Below are 14,802 nucleotides of genomic sequence, written 5' to 3'. Positions count from 1 at the left end.
TATAAAAAAAGTGTTAAGGTGAATTTTTACTTAATAAGACATCATTTAAAAAAAATCTGGCGTGTCTTTTTTTGTTTTCTTCTTTCCCAATAATTTTAATTCTATACTATTTTACAAATTGACCACAGAGTTTTAACAAAAAAAGAAAAAATAAATGTATATATATGTAGTAAGTCTGTAGCATTACTCTTATGTGGATTCTCAAAAATTCCAAACATGTGAATTTATGAGAAATTTGTGAAATATAATATAATCAATAAAAGCTTAAATTAGTAAGAAATTTACTAAAATAAAGAAAAATAATGTTAACTTTCAAATGTATATAGGAGGATTTCCCTAAAACTCTTGTGTATTAACACCTATATTGAGGCACAAAATAAAATAATATCATTTAAATTAAATTTTTAAAAAGCGTGATTTTGTACTTGAATGGAAAATGTATAGTCTAACTAGTATATATTTACTAACCACTTTCGTGTGTTACAAAAACAATCATACGCATAATAATATTCCCAATTTACTAGCGCTATGATAAATATAAAAATTTTTGAAAGCTATGTAAAATTTATATTTATAAAACAACGTTTTGCATGCACATATGCATAAAATACATACATCAAGAAGACACTTACAGAAATGTAATCACATTTTTAATCAATATTGTTAATAAGGGATTAGCATCTTTAAAATTTCTTTTATATAAAACGATTTAATTCTTTACTTTTTCAAGCTCTACATTTTTATTATAAAGTAATCACTATTAAGAAAAAAAAAAAGAAAAAAAATGTTAATCACATAAGCTACCAAATAAAGTATTATATTATTTTATTTTTATCCAAAGGCAAAGAGAAGTATAAACATTGTGGTGAATCATTCTAATGAGAACCTCATGAATTATAAAAAAAAAAAAAAAAAAAAAAGCATAATAATATAACAAAAATAAAAGAGAAGAAGGAAGCATTAAATTATTGAGAAAAGTAAAAGCATAATAAATTCTAAGGAAGAAAAACAAAATATGAGTAGTAAAAATGAGCCAACAACAAAAAGAAAAAGAAGATGAGAAAGAACATGCAAATAATCTCCTTGTCAAAAATGTTTTTATCGGAAAAAATGGAACAAATTACAAAAGTATAAATGTAGAAAAAATGAGAAGAGAGAATGAATTAGAAAACTGTATAGAATTAATAAAAAGGGAAGATGAAAACACAAAAGAAGTAGAGAATAAAAAGTACCAAATACAAAATAATACCACTTTTTATGTAAAGGAAATAAAAGATAATGAAGAGAACGATAACCGAGACAATTTATATGAAACAATATCTCAGACAAAAAGTAAATCATTAAAGAAACAAAATATTAACGAGAGCGAACTTGTTGAAAGGTATAACCATATTGAACATTACAATATTATGTCAAGCACAGAAACTGTAGTGTCTTCAAATGAAACTATTGAAGATATGTATGAAACAAATTATTATTATTTCACACAGAGTAATGCTACAAGGAATGGAACATCGATTGTTTCTTCTGATTCGCAAAAAATATTTGACTCTAACTTGATTATTCACAAAAATGACATTAATTTAAATTGTAAAGATATTAAAATAATATCAAAATCTCATGAGAAAAACGTAGTACTTAATTCAAAACAAGGTGTGCAACAAAACAAATTAAATGATGATGTAAGTCGATGTAAATGTAAATGCAACACACTCATGTTCATGTCTAACAATGCATATACAAAAGATAGTAAAAACATGGTCCCTAAACACAAAAATGTAATGAATTTCAATCCGTTAGTATATATTACTAATTCTAAAACTCATCACCCTAATATTACCAATAATTGCAATGATGCTTTTTGCAGTTATAATAATACTTCCCATAGTTATGATAATATCAGTAATGATTACAATACTGGGTTGCATTATAACCCGATATATGTATCACCTGATAGGTATATTAACTGCTTAAATATAGTTAACAAAACGAAAAGCGAATTATACTATATAAAAAAATATACACCAGAATATGGTCATTATGGGAGAACGGCATATCTCACTAATAAGTTATATTTAAAGGAAAAATTCAAAAAGAAATCTCATAATAATAATTTTTTCCCCTTTAAAAGATACAATCAAATAAATTACAAAAATCGAAAATTCAGTCCTAACTCCTTTCTTTTTAAGAAGTTAAGACATCATAACAAAATTGATCATATTGATAGTTATACGAAAATAGAAAATAGAAAATATAGAAACTTTTTAAATAATTTAATTATGTTTAGGCCTAGAAAAAATAGAACCTACGAAAGAAAAAATAGCATTTGTAAAAGTAAAAGTTCGCGTAAGAAAAGCTTATTTATTAATTTACTTAAAAAACTTAAATTAGTAGGATATGCACTATTTTTTTGTTTTTTTATGAGTAACCAAAATAAATCAACAAAAGAAAAGCAAAATTCTAACCATTTTGGTAATACATCCTATACAAATTCATCATCCTTTAAAAATTGTAAAAAGAAAAATTATTGCTCAAAGGAATAATATCTAATCAAAGATTGGTGTGTACATGTATATATGTACCTCTGGATTTATGAACACGTGAAATTATTTAAAAAATGCCATTTCAAATTCGTACAAAATTTCAGCATATTATAATATAAAATACACAAAAGTTTAAACGAAGGAAATTAATAAACCGAAAACAATTCAGCTAAAAATTCACCCTTTTGAAAGGAAAAACAGATCCATTTAAAGGAAAAATAGACCCATTTGAAGAACATATGTATCCTTTTTGAATATAAATAATTCGTTTTATCAAAATGTGAGATGAACGAATGAAAAAAGTAGTTTCTGTAAAAGAATTTTCGCTTATATATAAAAAAAAAATGAATTGAACATTAACATTTTGTAGCTCTTTCAAATTTTTTTTTTTTTTTTTTTTCTTGGAAAATTGGCACATCATACAGGTTTACCCAAATTAATATTAAAACAAAAGCATCATATTGTATTGTAGCCCACCTAAAAAAAAAAAATTATTGCTTGGTCATGTTTTTTTTTTTTTTTTTTTTTTTTTTTTAAATATATACGATATTTGAAATATAAACAGAGTTTGTAAAAGCATTTAATTTTGGAAATATGGTTGCATGAATTATCAATTGTTCGAGAATTAATTTATATTCATATAATATATTTGAGTTCACATATATACGTAAATATATGAGAAATGAAAAAAAAAAAAAAAATAAAAAGAATTTTTCCATTTTAAAAATATATAAAAAAATTTCTGAACAAAATAGCTATTACAAATTTTTTTAAGACAATATATTTTACTTAATAAAAAATTTTTAAAAAATATATAAAAACGTTAAGAACGAAACAAGAGTATATTCCTGTTTCAAATTGGACAAATTAATAAGAGAAATAAAAATATGCATATTTATGTGTGATCTTTTTGTGCCTTCTTTTTTGTAATATATATGCATGAACAAACATCTATATATTTGTATATATAGGCACATTACATATGCTATTTTATCATATTGCTCAGGCTGGCAAATATTTGCGTCAAAATTTTTGTGTCATGAAAACACATTTTATAAAGAGATATTGCAAACATAATAGGTTTGTACTTCAATAAAGGAGCATGGTCTTTCATAAATTTCGAACAAAACATTTCTAAATAAGGGTAATTCCTTTCACCAAAAATTATTTCAGTTTCTTGTTCTACTGAAAAAGGTAATGTAACATTGTATGAATATACCCATGAGGCAAATTTCCCATTATGTGTAATGAAAAAAATATTATAATTATTAAACGAAACTAATGTGTAAATATATGACATTTCTCCTTCCATGTGACTGATATTAACATTTTTTTTTATTACTGTAGGAATAGAGCTAATATTACTTGAAATGCAATGGAAGTTTTTTTTGTCAATCAGCTCCTCGTTTTTTACTTCATTCAAACTTTCACTAATTTTATTTTCATTTATATCTCTTGTAAGATTATTTATTAAAATACATTCACCACTATATAATGTCTTTTGTTCTTCTATTCCATTTTGATGGTAATGTTTTGAAGAATTTATAGTTTCAGAATCCACTTCCATATTTTTCAACGTATCATATTTGTTTGAATTTTCGCTTTTCATCCCTTTGTTCGATTTATTACTTTCTTAATTTATCTTTTGCTATTCTCTTAAAAGTATGAACAAATTAATGAAAGGGTCCTTAAATTCGCTCCGTGTGGTACTATAATAAAGTCCACGTATACATGTATATATATGCACCTGTTCGTATACGAAACTTTTAAGATAATATTTTAGATCCTATCTATAAATACGTTTTATTTATTATCACAATTCTTTGCATGTAATAAAAAATGTACATAATTACTGTTAATTGGGAAAACTTTTCCAGTTTTTAAATTTTTTATTCATTAAATAAAAATGATAATAATTCTGCTTAAAAGCTTAAGTATAAGTCGTCTTAGGATTTAAAAATAAGCGTTTATTAAATGAATTTTTTTTTTTTTTTTATTACCTTTTTTTGAAGTTGTTAGGACCACTTACTATCTTTGTAATAATTTCTTATTGATGTTAAATTTCATTATTCGGCAAATATGATTGCACTTTATAACATATTTGTTAAGTGTAATATACATTTAACAAATTTAAATTTATATTACCTTTAATATAAATGGGAAATAAAATATGAAAAAAATTTTAGTTTTTTTTTTTTCTTTTAAAAAGTTCTTTACTTGCTCAAATATGTCAGTTGTTTATTCTGTAATTATATATAATATAAATTTGGAGTGTTCGTGAATAAACAACATGTAGAGGAACATCAAATAAAAAGTAGCAAATTTAAAGAGGATTCTTATTCTCTCTTTACGTTAGTTCCACTTTTAAATTTAATCTATCCCTTTTAATTTCTATTTCTTTTTACGTTAGTAGATAAAAGAATTTTTTTTTATTTTTTTGCCATTGTTTATAAGTAGTTATTGTACAATCATAAACTGTTATTGTAAAAAAAAAAAAAAAAAAAAAAAAAAGGTACATTATTCTGTTATATATAATACATACACATAATATATGCGTGTAAATATTAAAATCATTTTTTAATAGTTATATCATGACGTTTCCTGAAATTTCTATGATACATAGAACAAGATCATGTTTTTGAAAAATAATTAATATTATTTCAGCCTTAAATAATATTCTGCTAATTGGGCTTATGTTCATTAATTTAAAAGTTTGAATTGATGCCATAATATAATTCGTAGTAGACGTTCTAAAAATACTAATAATATAAAAGAAAACAGGTTGAAAAGTAGAAAAAACTATGTTTATAGTATGATTATTTTTCTAAAAGAAATATGCATTACTGACAACTCAGAGTTGCTAAGTAATGAGAAGATAAATTTATTGTAGAACTACTCATGCATATATTGTTGTTGTTTCATTAAAACATTTTGATATATAAATATATATATCAATTTATTTTTTTTTTATTTTTTTTTTATTTTTTTTTTTTCTTAATTTGGTTTTCTGTATATATCATAGAATTCATGCACTTCCAAAAAAGCAATTATTAAAATATTGTAAGTACACACATAAAATGAAAAAAAAAAATAGAAGTCAAAAGAGTTCAGGAAATGTATAGGTATATGCATGTATATATATATATATATATAAACACTTATAAGAACTATTTCTTTTTCTTTTTAAGGCTTTTATATTAAGAATAATCCATGGTTAAAACAACAACAACAAAACAAAAGCAGGACGTAATAAGAATTCTCAATTTATATAGGTCTACATTAATTTTCTTTTTTATGCTTATATACTTAAGATACATATTAAAATGAATCAATCCACGTATATGCATATATATATATATACCATGTGTATATTTTTTCTACTCCCACTGTACGTGCGCACCTTATAAAAAGACAAACAATTTCAAAAGTCATCTTTCTATCTGATATTACATAAATTATCATGGAAACTAAAGCTTCTTACAACATGAAAGAACAAAAAGAAAAATAATGTAGAGTGAAATATTTTCCTTCCTTATATCATTTACGTATAAATGAACACCTAAAAATTACTATGCAAAAATATATATGAAAAAAAGAAAAGAAATGGCACGTATAAGTGATTAAGTATATATAAGTGTTCACTTTAGCAAATAAGTGTAGTAACGTTGGAAAGAATAAATAACTAAATGCAAAAACCACGGATATCTAAGCAACTAAATATAGAAGAATTGTCCAGTATTTAAGCCTACATTGCACATTTTATTTTATGCTTGTTTTCTATAAAACTTTTTCGTGAAATATATATTTTTTTTAGTTTATTTTTTCCTAAATAATTAAATTATACATCTGTATATAAATATGAGCCTCATTTTTTTTTTTTTTTTTTATCGTTAATAAAAGGTAATTTTATTTCATTTTTCTTTTTTTCATCTTTTTTTGGTACAGAAACATTAATGACATTTAAGCAGACGCAATTTTTTTTTTCTCGCAATTTATATATATGCATATATATACATATGTTTATGTGTGTATATGTGTGTATGTTCTAGTGTATATATATAAAAAAAATAAATTTAAATAACTCAAAAAAAAAAAAAAAAAAAAAGTGAAAGTATGTTGTAAAAATATGCATCCTTATAATAATTGAGAGAAGAAAAGGAGCTAATGAATAATTTTTTTTTTAAAATAAAGTGAACTTATTTATTTAAAATATTCACACGGAAAAAAAAAAAAAAGAACGTTTATATACAGATATGTAATATATAAAAAGGATTCTTATGTTGAATAGTTATTTACGCATACTTCTTGTAAAACTACACTATTGAAAATTTTTTTCTTTTTTTCTTTTTTTTGTTGTTGTTGCTAGCTAATTGGTTATATTTTATAACACTTTATTTCGCTTGATACATTTTTTATTTTGTTAACTTTTTTTTACAGTTATAAATAGCACATACACGTTTGTAGATATACTTTATACGCATTTTATGACTCATTGGTAATTGTCTACATGTATGTCCGGTGTTCTTTATTCCTCAAATTTATATTTTTACTTATACTGTTGTATTTTGATACATGTGTGCATATATTCATACTAACACTAAAAGATAAAGAATTATATTTATATAGATACATATTTGTCCATGGTAGTACATTTATAAATTTAAGAATTGCACATTTATGTAATATTCTATGAATCATCAATGAGTTAGTGTAATTATTTTGTTTTTATATTATGAATAATCTATTTTTTTTTTTTTTTTTTTTTTTTTTTTTTTTTGTTATACTCAAATTAAATGACAATCAGCTAATTTTGTTTTATATGCATAATAATTTTATTAAATTCCCTTTGTTATTTAATTATTTGTTTAAATTTTTTTCCTACTTTTCTTTCTTTTTGTTCTGTCCTTTTTTTTTTTTTTTTTTTTTTTTTTTCTCCTCTTTTTTCGTATCTTTATCGAACAATTAATCACTCTTGTTAAGAAACGATGCATTAAATTATTTTCTTATTAACATTTAACTTTCTACATAATTTTATATAATATACGAAACAGTTTTTATTTTCTAAGAGCAGAATAGTGAGCAAATGAAGTTCAGCTAATTTTATAAATAAGATATGTACCCCTATGTACATATATATATATGCATGAATACGTGTAATCACATGTATGTGTGCACATATGAATATTCATGTATTCGTACACATACATATAACCATTTATGGATATGACCTTTTTTTTTTATGATGTTAACTGTTATTTTTTTTACCATGTCAACTTTAATTCTATAATATGTAATTTTGTAGTGGAGCAATTATGTTATTTAATAATTTATTTTTTTATTATAAATAGCTAAACTTTTTTTTTTTTTTTTCTACAATTCCTGGAATAATCTGAACTGTTCATAAAATATTTGAAATCTTTTTTTTTTTTCTTTTTGTGTAAGTGCGTGTGTATGTTGTGTATACAAAATGAATGACAAAAATCAGAAGAGCATGTCCCCAACACAATCAGAAACGTTATCACTTATAAAGAAACAATTCTTCAAAACGAAAATGTGCCCTTTTCAAAAAAATAAAAATTATTGTCTAAATGAATCGAATTGCCATTATGCACATAGTATTGATGAATTGAAACCAATGCCAGATTTAAGAAATACCAAATTGTGTGACTATATAAAAAAAAAAATGCCTTGCCGAGATGTAAACTGTAAATTTGCTCATGATATTGACACACTAAAACCTAGTGTTCATTTGGCTACTTACAAATCCACAATTTGCAGTTTTTGGGGAAAGGGGAAATGCTTTAATGGGAATAAGTGTCGATTTGCACATGGTGTAGAAGATATAAAAACAAGTGAAGATATGGATATATTCGAAAGTACGAAATATAACAAGAAGAGTAAAAATAAAAGTAAAAAAAATATTTCCGATTTAAAACAAGGAACAGCTTCTACATGTTCTTTTAATATGTGTGATTATTCTATAAACTGCTCGTTGGAAACTACAAATGTTTCTTCGTCTTATGAAAAAAGTAGAGAGTTTTTAATGTTAAATAATGATAATGTGAATACTGAAAAAACAAAGAGGAAAAGTAAATTAGATATATCTGAGTCTACTAGTGAATTTATGGAAGAGACAAATGAAAATGAAGACAGTGATATCACAGAAAATTATTTTACATTTGGTGATAAGAATAATTCGAATTCTATTAAAGATGTTGTTGACAAAATTGAGAATATGGCTTTGTCTACTTTTATAGAGAATAACGATAAATATACAAAAGTTATTAAATATTTACTCAATGAAAATAACCTTTTAAAAAAGTCCATTAGAAAAGATAAAACACACATAAAGATGGAACAAGATGAGATAGAGAAAATAAAGAAAGAAAATAGCAAAACAAAATTTGGGTGCAATACATTTCCAGAAACTAGTAGTTGTAAAGAGAATGAGGAGGATATAACACAATATTTGTTTCCAGAAGAACCAAATGATAATTATTTATTTACTAATGAAAAGAAAAATACAAATAATAGTATACCTCATTTTGATGATACAACTAAAATAGACGACAATTTAAATAGTATAATTAAAACAATAGATGATATCTTGATTTCACAGAATGTCTGTTCGTTTCCAAATGTAAAGGATACAAATAACTCAAGTGTATGTAAGGATATATTTTCAGTTAAGAATAATAATGAATTTATTAGTAACGAATACGAAAATTTATTGTGCAACATGAAATCATTTGAAACGTTAAAAAATATATACCCCAGTTTTAGTTCATTCAGTATTGCAGATAATAAAAAACATCCAATTAATCAAATAGAAGCAGATCAACTATTAGAGAAAACTTTTGAACAAAACTTAATGAATAATGAACAGGAAGAAAAAAAGATGAGAAAAAAAAACTATTATAGTGAAAACTTTTCTTATGAAAAATCTAATGTTTTGCCTTGCAGTAGCAATAGTAAAGGAAACGAAGTAGAAGAATTTTATTCTAAAAGAATTTTTAGGCCATTTACTTGTCCTCCTAATGATTTGTCAAGTCAGGGAGTTCGAAATATGCAGCAAAGGTTGATACCAGTACAGCAAATAAAACAAGAGGAGTTAAAAAAAAGAATAACAGAAGATCCATGGATAGACAACAGGACTGGTGATATTAGCAACTATGTTAGTGCCAATGACAATTTTAGAAATAGCAGTAGCAAGATTAATTTTGGAGGAAGTGATAACAGGAGCAATTTGAGTGGAAGCGATAACAAGAGCATTTTTATGGGTAATAATAACAAGTACGCTTTTAATGGAATTGATAACAAGAGCGCTTTTAGTGGAAGTGATAACAAGAGCGCTTTTAGTGGAAGTGATAACAAGAGCGCTTTTAGTGGAAGTGATAACAAGATGGATTTTAGTAGCAGTGACAACAAGAGTATTTTCAGTGACCTTGATAACAAGAGCTCCTTTAGTGTTAGTGATAACAAGAGTATTTTTAGTGACAGTAGCAATAATAATTTTTTTAACAATTTAAATTTAACACAGAACAATACACCAAGTGGTGTGAGAGAAAAGAATGCAAAATTAAATTTAAGGGAAAATACAGAATTAAGTAACAGTAGTATGAACCTAGATAAGCTGTTATTATTTTCTAATGAGAAATCGGATATTTTAAAAAAAATAAGAAATTTAATTTCTACGGAATTACAAAATAATGAGAACTACAATTACTCAAGTAAAAAAAGTAGCAAATTTGTTAAGCACTTAAATGACAATTATTTACCTAAAAAAAGTATATTGTTAAATGATCATTTGCACACAACCGCTTATAATACACATATTCCCAACGTTACTAACTATACTCTTCTTAAGAATAGTAATAGTAACATTAGTGATAACAGCGGCAGCTTTAGTGGTAGTAATAGTAATAATAACAATAATAGCACTATTAAGAATTATTACAACATTGGTAAGGATAATGAGAATAACGGTAACAACAAGAATTTCAATGTGCGTATCAATGATGATAATTACCATACCTTAAATAATGTTTTTTCAAAATATAAAAAAGAAAACAATAATAATCAGAATATTTGGAGTAACAACGCGAACTTTAACGAGTTTGCATATCCTTTTATGTCACATGATTGGGCAAAAAATCAGAAGAATAATGATTTTTTTAATATTTCTAAATCTGTTAATTTAAGTAGCTTAAATTGAGGGCATAAAAATAGAGAACATGTGTATGCACATAATACATATATATAAATAAATATATTATGAAATAATTTTATTAAGGAAAGAATTAAAGTAGAAAAAATAAACAACCTAGTTATTCATTAATATATTTTACTATAGCTTTCTTTATGTATAATTCTCTACTTTTTTTTATAATGCTATTATCTTGTATCTAACACTGCCATGAAAATAGAATTCTTTTGTGATGTTGCTCTACAGTAAACTCTTTACATTTTAATAGAAAATAGATCATACTATTATTGTTGTTTTTCCTTATTTATTTACTTTTTTTATTTTTGTTTATTTATTTTTTTTTTTTTTTTTGTCTTTCTACGTTGTCTTTATAACACTTCAAGAAAAAAATTTATCTTTATTATTATTGATAATTTTGTCAATGTAATAAAAATATTTTGAACAAAATTCCATTTGGCTGCAATTATAAAAACGCTAATGTTTTTTTTCATTTTTTTTTTTTTTTTAAAAAAAAAAAAAAAAACACTATAACGCGCAATTAAAAATATTACTTCATCCGATTTTATTTTTTTGCACTATACCCATTACGTTTATTTTTGCCTCAAGTTATATCATCTTATTTCATTTAATTTAATTTTATATCATTTTATTTTTTTATTTTTTTGTTTAACAAAAAATATCATATTGTTTTTGTTTGTCTTAAACTATTTAAAAGAAGTTTTTCTTTAATGGGACTTACTACATACAGCAAAATGATAAGTAAAACTGTATAAACATTTTTATTATTAAATTTGTTTTAACATATGTATTCTAAATACCGAAAAGTTGGCAGTATTTCATTTATGCACATAACAGTTATTTCCCCTTTTTTTTTAAATGAAAGTACAAATAAAAGCATGATTGTTATTACTGTTAAAACTGTCAATACCATTAAGATTGTTATTATAACAATAATAATTATTATCATTATTATGATTATCATTAACATACTTATTATATTTTTTTTTATTTTATCCATTAACGTAGAACATTTACTAACCAAATTCTGCATATTACAAAAAAGGAAACAAAATTTTTTAAGTTTTTAATTTTACTACATAAAGAAGCTTTAAATCCTTTTATATGGTGTATATATAAAATGGTATACATTTCTTCTTATCTATAAGAAGTGTTTAAGATTTTCTGTTTCGAAATATTGAGATTTAATATATCGCAAAAAATCGTTAATGTTGACAAAAAGGACGTGTTGGATTGCGTGCTACTATGTTAAAAAAAAAAATAAATTAAAAAAAATACCAGTTATATATATTTTACGAGTGAGTATATGGTTTGGCCGTATATATACAAATAAATGTACATTTGCGCATAAATGTACAGTCCGCCTATTTTAGAATTATTTTCAGTGTTTTTTTAATAATTTGACATTTTTAACGAATATATAAATAATTTTTTTGCATTAGGTGATTTTGGGTTAGCGTAATTGCTTTTTCATTTAATAGCTTTTTTATGGGACGGGTTATACATATTTTTATTGGTTTTGTTTTATTTTAAAAATTTTATTTTTATTTTTACCTTTAAAATAAATTGTATGTTTTAAGTTTTTTTTAAAATTTTGTGCTTATAGAAAATAATTCAAATGTAGAAATGAAATTGTTTTCTGATTACAATAAAATTTGCATATATTCTTTTTTTTTTTCGTTAACATGTGTTAGCGTTTTTTACCAGCGTATAAATTTTTCATGTATAAATAAATTTATATTTACATAAATATATATACATATACGCATATATGTATGTACAGTACTGCACGGAATTGTTTCCTTCTTTTTTTATTTTATTTGCGTTCCATACTTATATTTTACTTCACATTTTTTATGCATTTTTGCAGAATAAAAGAAAACGCAAAACTGCAATTATTTTCTCAACTTCAGTTAAATTGGTGTATTTGTATGTACATATATACACATATACCCATATACCCATATACCCATATACCCATATACCCATATACCCATATACCCATATACCCATATACCCATATACCCATATACCCATATACCCATATACCCATATACCCATATACCCATATACCCATATACCCATATATCCATATACCCATATACCCATATACACATATACCCATATACCCATATACACATATACCCATATACACATATACCCATAAAAACATATACGCAAATACACATATACCCATATACACATACCCATATACACATATACCCATATACACATATACGCAAATACACATATACCCATATACACATATACACATATACACATATACCCATATACACATATACCCATATACACATATACCCATATACACATATACCCATATACACATATACCCATATACACATATACCCATATACACATATACCCATATACACATATACCCATATACACATATACCCATATACATATATACATATACACAATTATATAAATATACATATTCGTTCATTCAATTTTTCATTATTTACCCATTTATGCAGATATTTACGAATTTATGTATATATATATATTTATGTATACATGTATACATGTACATATAACGTATTTATGGATATACAGCTGAAAAAATACAGGACAAATAATTTTTTTGTTCCTTTTTCTTCATTTTGTGTATTATTTGGCATTTGTCAATAATATATGAATTATGTTTCTGTCCGAGATAAATTAGTACACGTGCATGCCCATTTTAACCATATACTTTGGTTTATGAAAAATATATAAAAATATTTTTATATTTTTTTTTTTTTTTTTTCATCCCATTTTCCAGCTTTACCATCTCATCGATTCTCTTCTCATTTTATAACTTCACATCACTTCTCTATTTCTCTTTTTTATTTTTTTTTTTGTTTTTTATTACACAATTTTACACCCTCTTGAACGCCCATAAATGTGTGAAAAAAATGTCATATAAGAATTATGAAAGGGCAAAGATTACATACGTAGAGGAAGGAAAAGAAGACAATAATGAAAAGAAAATTAAAGATAATATATTGCTTATTAAAAAAAATATGATATATGCAGAAGAAAATTTAGAAAACTTAAAAAACAATTTAATATCAAAAAGAATTATAGAAGCATTACATGAAGAAATACAACAAATTTATGTTAAAGTAATCGAGACAGAAAATTTATTTCGTGAATGGGAAATAAAATTTGCTGAAAATCCTTTTGAAAAGCAAAAAAAAAAGTATATTTTTGAAAAGTTAAATATACATTTTAAAAATGAAGTAAATAAATTAGAAAATATATCTGTGAATGTAAAAAAAGCAGCTAATGAATTACCAAATATTGAAAATGGTGAGATGCATTATAATAATAACATAAATAACATTTCTTTAAATAAAAAGAAAAATAATAAATTTGTTTCCAGTGATTTTGCCAATGATAATTTTATTTTAAATTTAGAGAAAAGTTATGTAAATAATGATGATTTTATTGAATCTTCGAATTTATATGATTATGAATTAGATCAATTTAATGAAAATGATCTTTTAATTGAACATGAAATAGCTAATGAAAGATTTGAGGGAATTAAAAAAATACAAGGCCAAGTGGTACAAGCACAAGAAGTTTTCAAGGATTTAGCTAATCTTGTTTTTACTCAAAAAGAAAATATTGAAATCTTGAATAATAATGTATATGATACTAATGTAAATGCCTTTAATAGCGCAAAGGAACTAAAGAAAACATATCATAATGTGAAGCAACAGAAATTCACTTGGTGTCTAGCCGCTATAACGTTAGTAATATTTATTTATTTTATTTATTTTAAGTTATTACATTTTTCAATATTTGGCTAATTTTTGACAAATATGTGTATGGGTTGGTACATATATATGTGTATATAATATATATATATATATATATATATATATATATATATATATATATATATATACTCATATACGTGTATATTTTTTACCCCATAAAGAAGAATTATGAAATGGAATGTATTTCCATATATCAAATCCTTGTCTTATTTTTTTTCGTGAACAACGCAGGGGGGATGTTTCTATC

General features: G+C 23.9%; 4 protein-coding genes across 4 annotated transcripts; 3 read left to right on the top strand and 1 right to left on the bottom strand.

Annotated features, from left to right (window-relative positions):
* Positions 1-1,028: 1,028 nt before the first annotated feature.
* PmUG01_13020400 (conserved Plasmodium protein, unknown function) lies at positions 1,029-2,543 on the top strand (the record flags this gene model as incomplete). The annotated part of the gene is made up of 1 exon (XM_029007174.1): positions 1,029-2,543. One exon carries the CDS (start codon positions 1,029-1,031, stop codon positions 2,541-2,543), a length of 1,515 nt encoding a protein of 504 aa, XP_028863590.1.
* A 985-nt stretch (positions 2,544-3,528) lies between these two features.
* On the bottom strand, positions 3,529-4,152 carry PmUG01_13020300 (conserved Plasmodium protein, unknown function; the record flags this gene model as incomplete). The annotated part of the gene is made up of 1 exon (XM_029007173.1): positions 3,529-4,152. One exon carries the CDS (start codon positions 4,150-4,152, stop codon positions 3,529-3,531), a length of 624 nt encoding a protein of 207 aa, XP_028863589.1.
* A 3,858-nt stretch (positions 4,153-8,010) lies between these two features.
* PmUG01_13020200 (zinc finger protein, putative) lies at positions 8,011-10,758 on the top strand (the record flags this gene model as incomplete). Its single annotated transcript, XM_029007172.1, has 1 exon — positions 8,011-10,758. One exon carries the CDS (start codon positions 8,011-8,013, stop codon positions 10,756-10,758), a length of 2,748 nt encoding a protein of 915 aa, XP_028863588.1.
* Positions 10,759-13,685: 2,927 nt separating this feature from the next.
* Positions 13,686-14,585, top strand: PmUG01_13020100 (syntaxin, Qa-SNARE family, putative; the record flags this gene model as incomplete). The annotated part of the gene is made up of 1 exon (XM_029007171.1): positions 13,686-14,585. One exon carries the CDS (start codon positions 13,686-13,688, stop codon positions 14,583-14,585), a length of 900 nt encoding a protein of 299 aa, XP_028863587.1.
* Positions 14,586-14,802: the final 217 nt, after the last annotated feature.

The sequence above is a fragment of the Plasmodium malariae genome (assembly GCF_900090045.1).
Source record: "Plasmodium malariae genome assembly, chromosome: 13".
Taxonomy (NCBI): domain Eukaryota; phylum Apicomplexa; class Aconoidasida; order Haemosporida; family Plasmodiidae; genus Plasmodium; species Plasmodium malariae.
Note: the sequence above shows the minus strand (reverse complement) of the source record. Positions and strands in the feature narration are given on the sequence as shown.